This window comes from Sander vitreus, chromosome 17, assembly GCF_031162955.1.
Source record: "Sander vitreus isolate 19-12246 chromosome 17, sanVit1, whole genome shotgun sequence".
NCBI classification, from domain to species: domain Eukaryota; kingdom Metazoa; phylum Chordata; class Actinopteri; order Perciformes; family Percidae; genus Sander; species Sander vitreus.
Window position 1 is genome coordinate 33,221,313 of NC_135871.1, and position 16,076 is coordinate 33,237,388.

Genomic DNA, 16,076 nt, shown 5'->3' on the forward strand with positions numbered 1-16,076 from the left:
ACAGAGCTAGGTAACAATAATCCAATATAATCCAATGACGTCCAGATCCATAAGAACGGCAGAGAGTTACTGCAGCTCTGTCAAAGCCTGGGTCTGGACATCGTCAACGGTAGGTTACGAGGAGACTCTTTAGGTAAAAATACTTTTTGCTCAACAGCACCGTTGATTACATGGTAACAGATATAGAGCCTCTCTCTCTGACTGCATTCACAGTTAAACCACTGACCCCTCTGTCTGACCACAGCCAAATTACTGTGTTTCTCAGAAGGTCAGTGACCAACAACACCAACAACACCACCCCCCCCACAGCCCAGTAAGCTGTTTAATATCAGGAAATCATACAGATGGGCCGAAAACAGCACAGAAGAGTTCCAGAAAGCAATCAGCTCACCCGAAATTCAAACACTACTAGATACCTTTTCTGGACACCACATATGTACACAGTCAAGAAGGTATAAATAATGCAGTTAGACATGTCAATCACATCATCATGCAAACTGCACACAAATCACAATTGAAACTATCCAAAAATAAACCTAAGAATCCCAAAGATGATATTTGGTTTGATAAAGAATGTAAAGAAATTAGACAAAATGTTAGGCGGTTATCTAACCAAACACAGAGATCCAGGAAATGTAGACTTACGCCTTCTTTACTGTGCCACACTTAAACACTACAAACGTACACTCACAATCAAAACAGCTCAACACACACAAACAGCTGACATTAATGGAGGAGTCCATAAACACAAACCAATTCTGGGAAAAATGGAAAAATCTTAAAAAATCCAAACCTGTAGAATTGGCGATACCGAATGGAGACATATGGGTTGGCCATTTGAAACCCTCTATGAGCTATTACTAAGGAACCCAGACCCAAATCAAAACCAAATAATAACCAAACTGAATGAACTAGAACTGGCTGTAAAAGACCAGAATCCTCTCGACTCCCCCATTAATGAACAGGAACTAAGAGACAAACTCCGGGCACCAAAACCCCAAAAAGCCAGTGGGCTCGATGGCATCATGAACGAGATGCTGAAACACACCAGCCCACAATTCCAACTGGCCGTTCTGAAACTCTTTCATTTGATTCTGAGTGTAGGTTACTTCCCTGACATCTGGAATCACGGTCTCATCACACCAATACACGAATCTGGAGATAAATCTGACCCAAATAATTACAGAGGCATCTGTGTGAACAGTAATCTGGGGAAGCTCCTTTGTAGCATCATCAACTCCAGACTCCTAAACTTCCTTACCAAACACAACGTCTTGAGTAAAAGTCTAATTGGATTTGTATCAAAACACCGTACTTCAGATCATATTTACACCCTACACACCCTGATAGACAAACATGTTCACCAAAACAATAACAAAATCTTTGCATGTTTCATAGATTGCAAAAAGGCATTCGTCTCTATTTGGCCCAGCGGTCTATTCTACAAAGTTATTGAATCTGGTGTAGGGGGTAAAACATGACATCATTAAATCAATGTACACTAACAATGCAGTATTAAAATAACAACAAGAGAACATCATTCTTCTATCAGAAGGTGGAGTGAGACAGGGCTGCTGTGACAGTGTTATCTGTCCCTAAAGAGAGAGGACAGAGCTATCTGTCCCTAAAGAGAGAGGACAGTGCTATCTGTCCCTAAAGAGAGAGGACAGAGCTATCTGTCCCTAAAGAGAGAGGACAGAGCTATCTGTCCCTAAAGAGAGAGGACAGTGCTATCTGTCCCTAAAGAGAGAGGACAGGTGGCAGACTACCTGACCACAGTTACTGATATTAAACTAAGACTCAGGTACAGACTCAGTGAGCACAGCCTGGCCATCCAGACAGGCCGCTACAAACAATCATGGCTCCCCAAAGAGGAACACTTCTGCCAGCTGTGCAAGAGAGACGAAGTCGAGACAGATAATAATATTATATGTAATATTCTTGTTGTTGCTGATATCCATCAGTGTTGTTCATATTGTTACATGTTGTTGACATGATGAATGTTAACCTAAAGCTCTATAGTCTGAATCCTACTGAACAACTGGATGTAAATGTGTTAAATGTTTCTTTTTCAATACTGTGTGTCAATATGGTCATGCTAATAAAGCCTCTTGAATTTGAATTGAATAGAGACAGAGAGAGAGAGAGACAGAGAGAGAGAGAGAGAGAGAGAGAGAGAGAGAGAGAGAGAGAGAGAGAGAGAGACAGAGAGAGAGAGAGAGAGAGAGACAGAGAGAGAGAGAGAGAGAGAGAGAGAGAGAGAGACAGAGAGAGAGAGAGAGAGAGACAGAGAGAGAGAGAGAGAGAGAGAGAGACAGAGAGAGAGAGAGAGAGAGAGAGAGAGACAGAGAGAGAGAGAGAGAGAGAGAGACAGAGAGAGAGAGAGAGAGAGAGAGAGAGAGACAGAGAGAGAGAGAGAGAGAGAGAGAGACAGAGAGAGAGAGAGAGAGAGAGAGAGAGAGAGACAGAGAGAGAGAGAGAGAGAGAGAGACAGAGAGAGAGAGAGAGAGAGAGAGAGACAGAGAGAGAGAGAGAGAGAGAGAGAGAGAGAGACAGAGAGAGAGACAGAGAGACAGAGATAGAGAGACAGAGATAGAGAGACAGAGAGAGAGAGAGAGAGAGAGAGAGAGAGAGAGAGAGAGAGAGAGAGAGAGAGAGAGAGAGAGAGAGAGAGAGAGAGAGACAGAGATAGAGAGACAGAGAGAGAGAGAGAGAGAGAGAGAGAGAGAGAGATAGGGTTAGGGTTTATACTTCACTGCTGACTGTCAGCCAATCACAGAGCGGCAAAAAGAGAGAGAGAGAGAGAGAGAGAGAGAGAGAGAGAGAGAGAGAGAGAGGAGGTGATGATGGTGTTGAATCTGTTTATAGAGCAGTAGAGAAAAGTTTCAGAACGAAGCGGAGAAGAGGATGAAGAAACAGGAGGAAGAGGAGGATGATTACAGTCTAAACTGAAGGAAAAGAGGAATCTGTTCTGTGAGAACGTTGAAATGTGAGTCTGAATATTTCTTATTATTCTCAAAATTAATTTCAATATATTCTTACAACTCGATGTATATATATATATATATATATATATATATATATATATATATATATATACTGTATATATACACTCACCTAAAGGATTATTAGGAACACCATACTAATACCGTGTTTGACCCCCTTTCACCTTCAGAACTGCCTTAATTCTTCGTGGCACTGATTCAACAAGGTGCTGGAAGCATTCTTTAGAAATGTTGACCCATATTGATAGGATAGCATCTTTCAGTTGATGGAGATTTGGGGGATGCACATCCAGGGCACGCAGCTCCCGTTCCACCACATCCCAAAGATGTTCTATTGGGATCTGGTGACTGTGGGGGCCATTTTAGTACAGTGAACTCATTGTCATGTTCAAGAAACCAATTTGAAATGATTCGAGCTTTGTGACATGGTGCATCATCCTGCTGGAAGTAGCCATCAGAGGATGGGTACATGGTGGTCATTAAGGGATGGACATGGTCAGAAACATTGCTCAGGTAGGCTGTGGCATTTAAACGATGCCCAATTGGTACTAAGGGGCCTAAAGTGTGATAAGAAAACATCCCCCACACCATTACACCAGCAGCAGCCTGCCCAGTGGTAACAAGGCATGATGGATCCATGTTCTCATTCTGTTTACGCCAAATTCTGACTCTACCATCTGAATGTCTCAACAGAAATCGAGACTCATCAGACCAGGCAACATTTTTACAGTCTTTAATTGTCCAATTTTGGTGAGCTCGTGCAAATTGTAACGGAATGGACATTTATAAGTGACCCCAAACTTTTGACCGGTAGTGTATATATATATATATATATACACACAGTTGTAATTATGAATCTTTACATCTGTACCATGTATTGTAGCCACAGCCGTCCAATCAGAGCTCATTAAACCGTTTCACAGGAAACTGTGTCCAGATGTTGAGACTGTGTCCAGATGTTGTTTTCGGGGGCCTCCATCATGGACAACGTGACCGAGACGCAGCTGACGGACTACAACTCCCTGAAGGACTACAACTCCCTGCAGGAATACAGCTTCCTGGCGCTGGTGCTTGGCGTGCCCCTGATCCTGCTCACTGTGCTGGGGAACGTCCTGGTGTGTCTGAGCGTGCTCACCGAGCGCTCCCTAAAAACAGCCACCAACTACTTCATCATCAGCCTGGCGGTGGCCGACCTGCTGCTCGCCGTGCTCGTGCTGCCGCTCTACGTCTACTCCCAGGTCAGCCTGTACTCTCTTTAGTTACACGTATTATAAAAGTTACAAACATACAATAAATAATTTACAAGGGAATGTGAAGGAGAATTGTCTGATGTTCTCCAGGCAGCATATTACAGGATATAGTCACGGCAATCAGAATACACAGTTTATATGAATGTATATATATATATATATATATATATATATATATATATATATATATATATATATATCGTAGGGCTGTCAATCGATTAAAAAATGTAATGTAATTAATTACATACTCTGTGATTAATTAATCTAAATTAATCAAACATAATTTTGGCTGTTTCAAATGAATCAATTCAAATGAATCACTGAAAAATCAGCATTAGTGACATTAAAGTTAAAAAAATTATTATTTTCGGCTTGTTTATTGCTAAGGCCATATGGTCAAAATTATATGATTTAATAATAATGTATAACAATAACAATAACTTATTTCACTAGTAAATATCTGTTAAACGACAAAAACAAACACCAGATGATAAAGGGCATTTAACAATAACTTCAAATGCACCACGAGGCTGTAGTTTACCAGTTTCATTGAACACACCGTCTGTGTTGTTTCTCCGACAGCAGCTGCAGATTGTTACATCCCGGTGTTGAATCCTCTACAGTAAAACACAGTCACACTTTACACCGTTTAGTGTTAGCTGTCAGCATTTAACCGTGTTTAATCAGCTACTAGCTAGTGGTAGGCTAACGTTAGCTGCTGTCGAGTATAGTGTTAACTAGCTAGTGGTAGGCTAATGTTAGCTGCTGTCGAGTATAGTGTTAACTAGCTAGCGGTAGGCTAACGTTAGCTGCTGTTGAGTATAGTGTTAACTAGCTAGCAGTAGGCTAACAATACCTGCTGTCAAGTGTAGTGTTAACTAGCTAACGGTAGGCTAACGTTAGCTGCTGTTGAGTATAATGTTACCTAGCATCACGTGCAGCAATGTTTCTGTTTCCTGTATCTGTTTCAGAGCATCAGAGAGAAGTGCAGACATATCAGTGGCACCGAAATGAGGCGCCGAAATCCACATTGCTATTCAGTCTGGTAGATACCGGTAGTTAAGGCACCGGTGCCGTATTAGCATCGGATTTTGGTACCCAACCCTATTCAGGAAGAAGATTTAAATTGTAGTAAATGTTCCAATTTTAATTTTTTTTTTAATTAATTGATCCAGGCAGAACATTCTCGTCTCCCTCCTTCATTTTACAGTCCAATGGTGCTAGAACGGCTCCGGGTCAAACCTCAATATGGAATGGATTAATCTGCTTTATTTTTTCTCAGATTAATTAATCTATTATTTTGACAGCCCTAATATATATATAATACATGCAGTATCACCATGGGACAGGGCCGAGAGTCTCCACCTGACACAAAGACAACGCAGACTAGAACTGCAGCAGTTATGATGGGGACCGAGCCTCCCCGCCACCAGTCGCCACGGCGGCGAAACAAACATCGGGAAATATCACAATGTGTGAGCTGCAAGGTCTGTAGGAAATTGCAATTAGGAATTTCCCATTTACCTTGATTGCGTTAGATGCCAACATGCGTCTGCGTTGATTATTGCGCCCCCTAATGGCCGATCTTTGCTAAATTTAGTACAGAGCCTCGGAGTGGCATGGCAAACATGAATATTAAGTTTCATGTTGATAGCATTCACTTTGGCCGAGATGTGTCTGTCTGTGTTGTGTTCAGTGTCTAGGGGGAATCTGGACACTGATGTGTGTGTTGTGTTCAGTGTCTGGGGGGAATCTGGACGCTGATGTGTGTGTGTTGTGTTCAGTGTCTGGGGGGAATCTGGACGCTGATGTGTGTGTTGTGTTCAGTGTCTGGGGGGAATCTGGACGCTGATGTGTGTGTTGTGTTCAGTGTCTGGGGGGAATCTGGACGCTGGGCCCCTTCCTGTGTGACGCTCTGATGACGATGGATGTGATGCTGTGCACCGCCTCCATCCTCAACCTGTGTGCCATCAGCGTGGACAGGTGAGTCTACAACACGTCAACAACATGTCAACAACACGTAAACAACATGTCAACAACACGTCAACATGCCAACAACACGTAAACAACACGTCAACAACACGCTAACAACACGCCAACAACATGTCAACAATGCGGCAACGACACGTCTACGACACGTCAACAACGCACCAACAACACGTCAACAACACGTCAACAACACGTCAACAACACGTCAACAAAGCGCCAACAACACGTCAACAACATGTCAACAACACATCAACAAAGCGCCAACAACATGTAAACAACATGTCAACAACACGTCAACAACGCGTGAACAACATGTCAACAACATGCTAACATGTCAACAACATGCCAACAACGCGCTAAGAACACGTCAGCAACACGCTAAGAACACGTCAACAACACGCCAACAACACGTCAACAACACGTCAACAACACGTCAATAACACGTCAATAACACGTCAACAATATGTCAACATCATGCTAACAACACGTCAACAACATGTCAACAACGCATCAACAACACGTCTATGACACGTCAACAACATGTCAACAACGCGTCAACAACACGTCTACGACACGTCAAAAACGCACCAACAACACGTCAACAACACGCCAACAACACGTCTGTCTCAGGAAACAACAGATCTCCTGTCATGTATGAGAGGAGATGAATGAATAGTATAGTATTGTTTAGTATATATAGTATAGTATTGTTTAGTATATATAGTATAGTATAGTTGTATAATATAATAATAGTATAGTATAGTTGTATAATATAATAATAGTATAGTATAGTTGTATAATATAATAATAGTATAGTATAGTTGTATAATATAATAATAGTATAGTATAGTATAGTTGATCTCCTGTCAAGTATGAGTAAATGAGTAGTAAAGTAAGAAGTAAATGAGCATTGGTGACGAGAGGGGTGAGCTCCATCATCAGGAGATAAACGACGTAACTGGCAGAAAGCTAATTACACGTTTAAACTAGATGACATCCTTTTCATCCTTTTCATCCTCTTCATCATCTTCATCATCTTCATCCTCTTCATCATCTTCATCCTCTTCATCAAAGTATTCTGTTAGATTGAATAAATCTTAATGAAAGAATTTAAAAATAAATCGCTCATTACATTAAGTTTCCGTTAATCTCTCTAGAGGTTACGTTAGCAGAGAAAAGCCAATCTGTTGCTAATTAATCTCTAAATCATATTCATAGAGCTGGAGTCCAGTTGTCATGGAGATAACAGATGATTTTTAGAGATGACAGCAGCTAACGAAGCCAAGTGACAGCTTTCAAAGTGTCGAGAAAACGTGAAGAAACAACAATCATCTAGAGTACAGTTTGGGTTTGAGTGTTTTCATCCTTCTCACTACACTTACACACTGGACAATATAAGTCTCACGGTATAACCATCCCAGAATATAAGTCTCACGGTATAACCATCCCAGAATATAAGTCTCACGGCATAACCATCCCAGAATATAAGTCTCACGGTATAACCATCCCAGAATATAAGTCTCACGGCATAACCATCCCAGAATATAAGTCTCACGGTATAACCATCCCAGAATATAAGTCTCACGGTATAACCATCCCAGAATATAAGTCTCACGGTATAAACATCCCAGAATATAAGTGAAAATGTCCAAAAAGCGTCCAGAAAAAACGTTGAAAAGAGGATAAAAAAACATTGAAAAATGCATCAGAATAAGAGTCGAAAGAAGAGTAGGAATAGGAGGAGTCAGGTGTCATAAAGTTATCCATCTGAGAATGTTTGACGTAGTCTCAGCTGTGTGTGTTGTGTTCATGTACAGCTGTCTGTGTTGTGTTCATGTACAGCTGTCTGTGATGTGTTCAGGTACAGCTGTCCGTGTTGTGTTCAGGTACAGCTGTGTGTGTTGTGTTCAGGTACAGCTGTGTGTGTTGTGTTCAGGTACAGCTGTCTGTGTTGTGTTCAGGTACAGCTATCTGAGTTGTGTTCAGGTACAGCTGTGTGTGTTGTGTTCAGGTAGAGCTATCTGAGTTGTGTTCAGGTACAGCTATGTGTGTTGTGCTCAAGTACAGCTGTGTGTGTTGTGCTCAAGTACAGCTGTGTGTGTTGTGTTCAGGTACAGCTGTGTGTGTTGTGTTCAGGTACAGCTGTGTGTGTTGTGTTCAGGTACAGCTGTCTGTGTTGTGTTCAGTTACAGCTGTGTGTGTTGTGTTCAGGTACAGCTGTGTGTTGTGTTCAGGTACAGCTTTCTGAGTTGTGTTCAGGTACAGCTGTCTGTGTTGTGTTCAGTTACAGCTGTGTGTGTTGTGTTCAGTTACAGCTGTCCGTGTTGTGTTCACGTACAGCTGTCTGTGTTGTGTTCAGGTACAGCTATCTGAGTTGTGTTCAGGTACAGCTATCTGTGTTGTGTTCAGGTACAGCTGTGTGTGTTGTGTTCAGGTACAGCTGTGTGTGTTGTGTCCAGGTACAGCTGTGTGTTGTGTTCAGGTACAGCTGTGTGTGTTGTGTCCAGGTACAGCTGTGTGTGTTGTGCTCAGTTACAGCTGTGTGTGTTGTGTTCAGGTACAGCTGTGTGTGTTTTGCTCAGTTACAGCTATGTGTGTTGTGTTCAGGTACAGCTGTGTGTTGTGTTCAGGTACAGCTGTGTGTTGTGTTCAGGTACAGCTGTGTGTTATGTGTCAGGTACAGCTGTGTGTGTTGTGTTCAGGTACATCGCGGTGGTGGTGCCTCTGAAGTACAACAGGAACCAGTTCAGCATGCGCCAGCTGCTTCTGATCGTGGCGGCCTGGCTGCTGTCTCTGGGCGTGGCGAGCCCAGTAATCTTCGGGCTGAATGGCGTGCCGGGCCGCGACCCGACTGTGTGCAAACTGGAGGACGACCGCTTCGTGGTGTACTCGTCCGTCTGCTCCTTCTTCGTGCCCTGTCCCGTCATGCTCTTCCTGTATTATGGGATGTTTCGGGGCCTGCGGCGATGGAGCGGTCGGAGTCGCCCGGCCGGGCGTCCCGCTCTTTCTTCACGCCTCAGCTCAGCTCTACGGCGAGGGAATGCAACAGCAACAGGATGTGAAGAGAAGGTGGTTTTCGCCGCGCCGCGCGAGCTCAGCCCTGCGTCTCCGTCCACCATCTCCATGATGACGCCCTCAGCGACGCCGCTGTCGGGGGAGCAGCGAGACGGAGCGGGGGCGGAGCGAGAGCCAATGACAGCGCAGATGGACAGCGTGTCGGACAGCGAGCCCACAGAGACGAGAGGGAGGAGGACCAGTAAGAGCAGCCGAGTCAGCGGCCGCGAACGCAAAGCCATGAAGGTGCTGCCCGTCGTCGTAGGTGGGTACCAGTCAGCCAAAACCAATCAGCCAAAACCAGTCAGCCATAACCAGTCAGCCAAAACCAATCAGCCAAAACCAGTCAGCCATAACCAGTCAGCCATAACCAGTCAGCCATAACCAGTCAGTCAAAACCAGTCAGTCAAAACCAGTCAGTCAAAACCAGTCAGTCATAACCAGTCAGTCAAAACCAGTCAGCCATTACCAGTCAGTCAAAACCAGTCAGCCATAACCAGTCAGTCAAAACCAGTCAGTCAAAACCAGTCAGCCATAACCAGTCAGCCATAACCAGTCAGTCCAAACCAGTCAGCCATAACCAGTCAGTCAAAACCAGTCAGTCAAAACCAATCAGCCATAACCAGTCAGTCATAACCAGTCAGCCATAACCAGTCAGCCATTACCAGTCAGTGAAACCCAGTCAGCCATAACCAGTCAGCCATAACCAGTCAGTGAAACCCAGTAAGTGAAACCCAGTCAGTGAAAACCAGTCAGTCAAAACCAGTCAGCCATAACCAGTCATCTCAAAATACAATTATGAACCTGAAAATTAGCATAATATGGGCACTTTAAAACTCGTTAACTGATTCAGACCAAAGCAAATCAACTTCAGGTGTGAAAACGCCCTTAAAGGCCAAAAGCCAGAAACCAGTTCTGAGAGGGAACTGGTTTCTCTGATGCTCTGTTCAGACATTGAACATGTCACACTGCAGACTTCAGCCGAGTGTCGTAGTTCATTAAGACATGACAGGATAAGATGTTTAAACTGATGTATCACTTCCTTCTCTCTCAGTCGTACGTCTGCTCTCTGCACAAGCTCTTTCTCATGTTTTACAGTAACAGACTGAAGCTGTGATCCTCGCAGTAAAAATAGAAGCTGCTTCTATCTCCGTGGAAACTGTCTCCAAGCAGCTTCACATCCAAACATATTCACTCCTCTCACACAAAGGGAACTGCATGCGTAATGAGCTTTTAATGGGTTTCATTTAAACTAATTTTCCTGTTGATGAAAGTCATAAAATGTGTTTAACTCAATAAAGTGTGATCACCACGGTGGTCTTGGGTAAAGTTCCCTCCAGACATGTTTTAGACGATATAAAAATACCAGTTCTGTCTGTCTGTATGTCTGTCCATCTAACTGTCTGTCTGTCTCTCTGTCTGTCTGTCTGTATGTCTGTCCATCTAACTGTCTGTCTCTCTGTCTGTCTGTCTGTATGTCTGTCCCTCTAACTGTCTGTCTCTTTGTCTGTCTGTCTGTCTGTCTGTCTGTCTGTATGTCTGTCCATCTAACTGTCTGGCTCTCTGTCTGTCTGTCTGTCTGTATGTCTGTCCATCTAACTGTCTGTCTGTATGTCTGTCCCTCTAACTGTCTGTCTGTCTGTATATCTGTATGTCTGTCCATCTAACTGTCTGTCGCTCTGTCTGTCTCTCTGTCTGTCCCTCTAACTGTCTGTCGCTCTGTCTGTCTCTCTGTCTGTCCATCTAACTGTCTGTCTCTCTGTCTCCAGGGGTTTTTCTAGCCTGTTGGACACCTTTCTTCGTTGTCCACGTCACCAAGGTGTTGTGCCAGTCATGTGACATCAGCCCCACCCTCATCTCCGTGGTAACATGGCTCGGCTACGTCAACAGTGCCGTGAACCCGATCATCTACACCGCCTTCAACGTGGAGTTCAGGAAGGTCTTTCACAAGCTGCTCTGCTGCCGGACGTCCAACTAAACTGTCCCAAAACTCAGGCGTCTTCAATAAATCTCCAGATGTCTAGTCCATATTGACAACGCGGGAAGTCCCTAATTTAGTCCAGCTGTCCTTCATTTAGTCCAGATGTCCTTCATTTAGTCCAGATGTCCCTAATTTAGTCCAGCTGTCCCTAATTTAGTCCAGATGTCCTTCATTTAGTCCAGATGTCCCTAATTTAGTCCAGCTGTCCCTAATTTAGTCCAGATGTCCTTCATTTAGTCCAGATGTCCTTCATTTAGTCCAGCTGTCCCTAATTTAGTCCAGCTGTCCCTAATTTAGTCCAGATGTCCTTCATTTAGTCCAGATGTCCTTCATTTAGTCCAGATGTCCCTCATTTAGTCCAGATGTCCGTCCAATTCCTCTGTCTCTGTGTTGGGGTTCTAACCTCCGGTGGATTTGTGAGGACTATGGTTAACTGCTCCTCAGATCTCTGCAGGGTAAATCCAGACAGCTAGCTAGACTATCTGTCCCTCTGAGTAAAACTACTTTTGAACGTCCACATGTTCCACCAGAACCAGTTCCTTCTTGAGACTATTTAGCAGAGGCACCGTGGCTCCGTCTGGAGTTTAGCCCCGCCCATGATGATTCTGATTGGTTTAAAGAGATGCCAATAAACCAGAGCAGGTTTCTCTCCCATCCAGTGATGCTGTGTGGACTAGACAGACCTTCCTCCACAGAGCTGTGGAGGAAGGTCTGGACATGCGAGACTACCAGATGTCTTAAACTGTCTCAGACATTTTAAAAGATTTTGTAGACAATCGCAGACATTGTTCCAGGATTGTATTATCCCCTCTCCTGGGTCATCTCTCCACAGGAAGCTAAAAGCGAGTCTCACACTGTCTTCGGACATCTTAAAACTGTCTTGAGACGTCTTCGGACGGTGTCTGAGTACTCAGACTTTCCAGGTTTTTATTCTCTCGTCTCCAGAGCCAGCGGTACTCTGACTAAAATCCACCTAGATGATGGTTCGAAACTGTCCGTCACCAACAGGAAGAAGGCTGTCCACTCAACACGCTGACTGACTCTTATTTTGAAAGGGATTTCTCTTGTGTCAGTCTCTTATTTTGAAGGTTTTCAGCCTGTCAGTTGTTGAAGCAGAGCAGTGATTACTGTGCACATCACAGCCCAGAGGCATAAAAAAGGTGAACGTGCAGAATTATAAAAGCTCTTCAATGTCTTTAATGAATATTTTCATGTTGAAGTTTTACAAATCAGTGTTATTTTATTTTAATTTGTTTTCATTTAAAAGTCCTATGGATGTTTTTGTGACTGAAGGAGAAAGCATTAAGATGATAAAATGAAAACTGGATGTTTCTGTGAGAGTTTGTGTTGAAGAAGTAGTGAAATATGATTTATTTTAAAGAGGAACATGTTTTGTTTGTAGTATTTTTATCTGTGAGGTTTATGTCAACGTGATGAAATCTTAAATCCCTCAACAGAAAAATATTGAACAGATTTAACAAATGCTTCTTTTGTTTAGTTACGTCTGTGTAAACAACAGATACTTCTACTTTACTTTTGGGTATTTGTATTAGGACAGAATTCAGAGGTAAATCGTTCATTCTGCAAATGTTTCTGTACTTGAATAATAACATTTAGTATGTCGTATGCAACCATGTCTCTTATGAATTACATTTAAATATAAATAAATGATCAGGTGTCTGTGGGTGGGTGTAATTATTCCTTTGCTCAGAAATGTCTTAATGAATGTTTCTACAGAAATGGGAGAGGGGGGGCTGACACCTCCCTCTTTGTTTGCTCAAACAGCCATGGAAACCACACCTGGGTTACCACGGTAACAAGGAGCTGCAATGAGTAGTCAACATGTGCAGAAGCCCATCCAGAAAACAGGATTTTACTCATCTGAAAGAGGCCCATAATACATCTATGGTCTGGCCCATAATACATCCCATAATACATCTATGGTCTGGCCCATAATACATCCCATAATACATCTATGGTCTGGCCCATAATACATCCCATAATACATCTATGGTCTTTGGTGGGTAAATTATTGCTGGTGATTTTAACATTCATGTTGACGACCCCCAGGACAGAGGGACCAAAGAACTGTGTTGTATTTTTGAGAACTATGGACTGACTCAGCATGTGACGGAGCCCACACACAACAAGGGGCCACACTCTGGACTTGATTATCTCCAAGGGTCTGAACATTTCCAAGGTTGTGGTGACTGATGCTGCTCTCTCTGATCATTCCTGTGTTTTCTTTAATGGCACTATCTCTGACAACACCAGTGAAACATCCATTCAGCTTTTCTCGTCCACACCCGCCCTCTCAGGGGTCTCAGTCACTGAGCTTGTAGACAATTACAGTTGTAAAATTACAAATGTTATTGATGCCATTGCTCCCATTAAGGTAAAAACTGTCTCTGATAAGAAAAGATCTCCATGGAGAAATGTTATAGAGGTAAGAACAGAAAAAAGAGAGTGTCGAAAAGCTGAACGCAGGTGGTGAAAAACGAATCTCCAGGTCCATTAATAACACCTATAAAGAGAGACTTTGTATTTATAATTTGGAACTGAGGAATGCAAGGCGGTCCTTCTTCTCGGACATTATCGCCAGAAACAATAACAACTCACGTGCTTTGTTTGCTACTGTCGATAGGTTAACTAACCCTCCAGTACCAGTAGCATCTGAACTGTTATCCACCGAGGCCTGCAATGACTTCGCCATCTTCTTCAGAGACAAAACTCAGAAAATTAGACAGTCAGTGCCTCCATATCGAGTACAGGGTATGTGCTGTCCTGGAGGACATTATACAACATGTGAAAACCTCCTCCTGCTGCCTTGATATTCTACCAACGGGCCTGTTTGGCTCCAGATCTACAGATTGTAAACACGTCTCTTCTCTCAGGTATCTTCCCACAGGCCCTGAAAACTGCAGTCTTTAAGCCACTCTTAAAAAAGAACAATCTAGACACGTCACTAATGAGCAACTATAGGCCGATACCAAACCTTCCATTTTTAAGTAAAATCATTGAAAAAACGGTTTCTCAACAACTCAACCTTTTCTTGTCACTAAACAACAGTTCTGATGCCTTCCAGTCGGGTTTTCGACCACACCACAGCACTGAGACGGCTCTTGTTAAAGTCTTTAATGACATCCACTTAAACACAGATAGTGGCAAACCTTCAGTCTTGGTATTACTATGTGTACTGATCATTGTAACTAGTATTGATCTCAGTGCTGCATTTGATACGGTCGACCATGACATATTACTAGACCAATTGGAAAACTGGGTTGGCATTTCTGGCTCAGTACTAAAGTGGTTTGAGTCTTATTTAAAGAATAGGGACTACTTTGTGTCTATAGGGAATTATACATCTGAGCATACAAATATGACGTGCGGAGTTCCCCAAGGCTCCGTTCTGGGGCCTCTCCTGTTTAAAATCTACATGTTTCCACTGGCTCAGATTATGGAAAACAATACCATAGTTATGCGGATGACACACAAATTTATATAACCTTATCGCCAGGGGACCTCTCAGGTGGTCTTGGACAGGTCTACTACACTATGACCCACCCAGACCTCTAAGGTCGTCTGGGACAGGTCTACTACACTATGAACCACCCAGACCTCTCAGGTGGTCTGGGACAGGTCTACTACACTATGACCCACCCAGACCTCTAAGGTCGTCTGGGACAGGTCTACTACACTATGAACCACCCAGACCTCTCAGGTGGTCTGGGACAGGTCTACTACACTATGACCCACCCAGACCTCTCAGGTCGTCTGGGACAGGCCTGCTTGTTGTCCCCAGAGTCAGAACTAAACAGGGGGAAGCAGCATTTAGTTTTTATGCTCCACATATCTGGAACAAACTCCCAGAAAACTGCAGGTCTGCTGCAACTCTCAGCTCTTTTAAATCAAGGCTGAAGACCTATCTTCTTGATGTTGCCTTTCTTTAAATAACTGTTCATTTCTTATACTGAAGCTGCATTGTTGACACTGTATAACAATCTATGTAAGCATATAAAGAGAAATTCCTATTTTATCTGCTTTTATATATTTAACTGTTTTAACTGCTCTTCAATGTTTAATTTCTTATACTGCACTGTAACTTTTTTTTCTTGTATTTTATCTGTTTTTAATTTTTTTTAATCTGTTTTCATGTAAAGCACTTTGAATTGCCCTGTTGCTGAAATGTGCTACAAATAACAAATACAAATAAAGCTGCCTTGCCTTCCCTTGCCTATGGTCTGACCCATAATACATCCCATAATACATCTATGGTCTGACCCATAATACATCTATGGTCTGACCCATAATACATCCTATAATACATCTATGGTCTGGCCCATAATACATCTATGGTCTGGCCCATAATACATCCCATAATTCACAGTAGCAACGGCCACTTAACCCAGCGGTACAGCGTTATATGTTTGTCACGTGTTCAGTCTTGTCAGCATTTGGTTTCCTGTGTTCTTGATGTTTTGTTCAGGGTTTGGAAGCTTGTTCAGTGTTTTTGTAGTTTTGTTGAAGTTGTTCTTGATATTTTGGACGTTGCTGTATTTTTTCCGTCTGTTTTTGTGGCTTTGTTTTGATGTTCTTGTGGCTTTTTCTAACATTATTCTTTCTTTTCTTTCTATGAATCTGTGGGAGATTTCCTTTGTGTTCCACTGATTCAACTCTGTGACGTTGCCATGGAAATGGCTGAGTCATATTTCAGGGATGAGTCATGCTGTCACGCTGATCCGAGCACGTTCTGAATGTCTAGCTGACCAATCAGATCGCCTGCTTGTTGTCTAAACG

At 43.0% G+C, this 16,076-nt stretch overlaps 1 protein-coding gene across 1 annotated transcript in view; it reads left to right on the forward strand.

Moving 5' to 3' along the window:
• Positions 1 to 11,391, forward strand: part of drd4-rs (dopamine receptor D4 related sequence) — a 17,525-nt gene extending 6,134 nt beyond the window's left edge. The window contains exons 4-7 of the mRNA XM_078272650.1: positions 3,962 to 4,243; positions 6,126 to 6,238; positions 8,947 to 9,563; positions 11,068 to 11,391. Coding sequence (XP_078128776.1) covers positions 3,962 to 4,243; positions 6,126 to 6,238; positions 8,947 to 9,563; positions 11,068 to 11,276 — 1,221 coding nt within the window. The 3' untranslated portion in view covers positions 11,277 to 11,391. The remainder of the gene's footprint in view (positions 1 to 3,961; positions 4,244 to 6,125; positions 6,239 to 8,946; positions 9,564 to 11,067) is intronic.
• Positions 11,392 to 16,076: the final 4,685 nt, after the last annotated feature.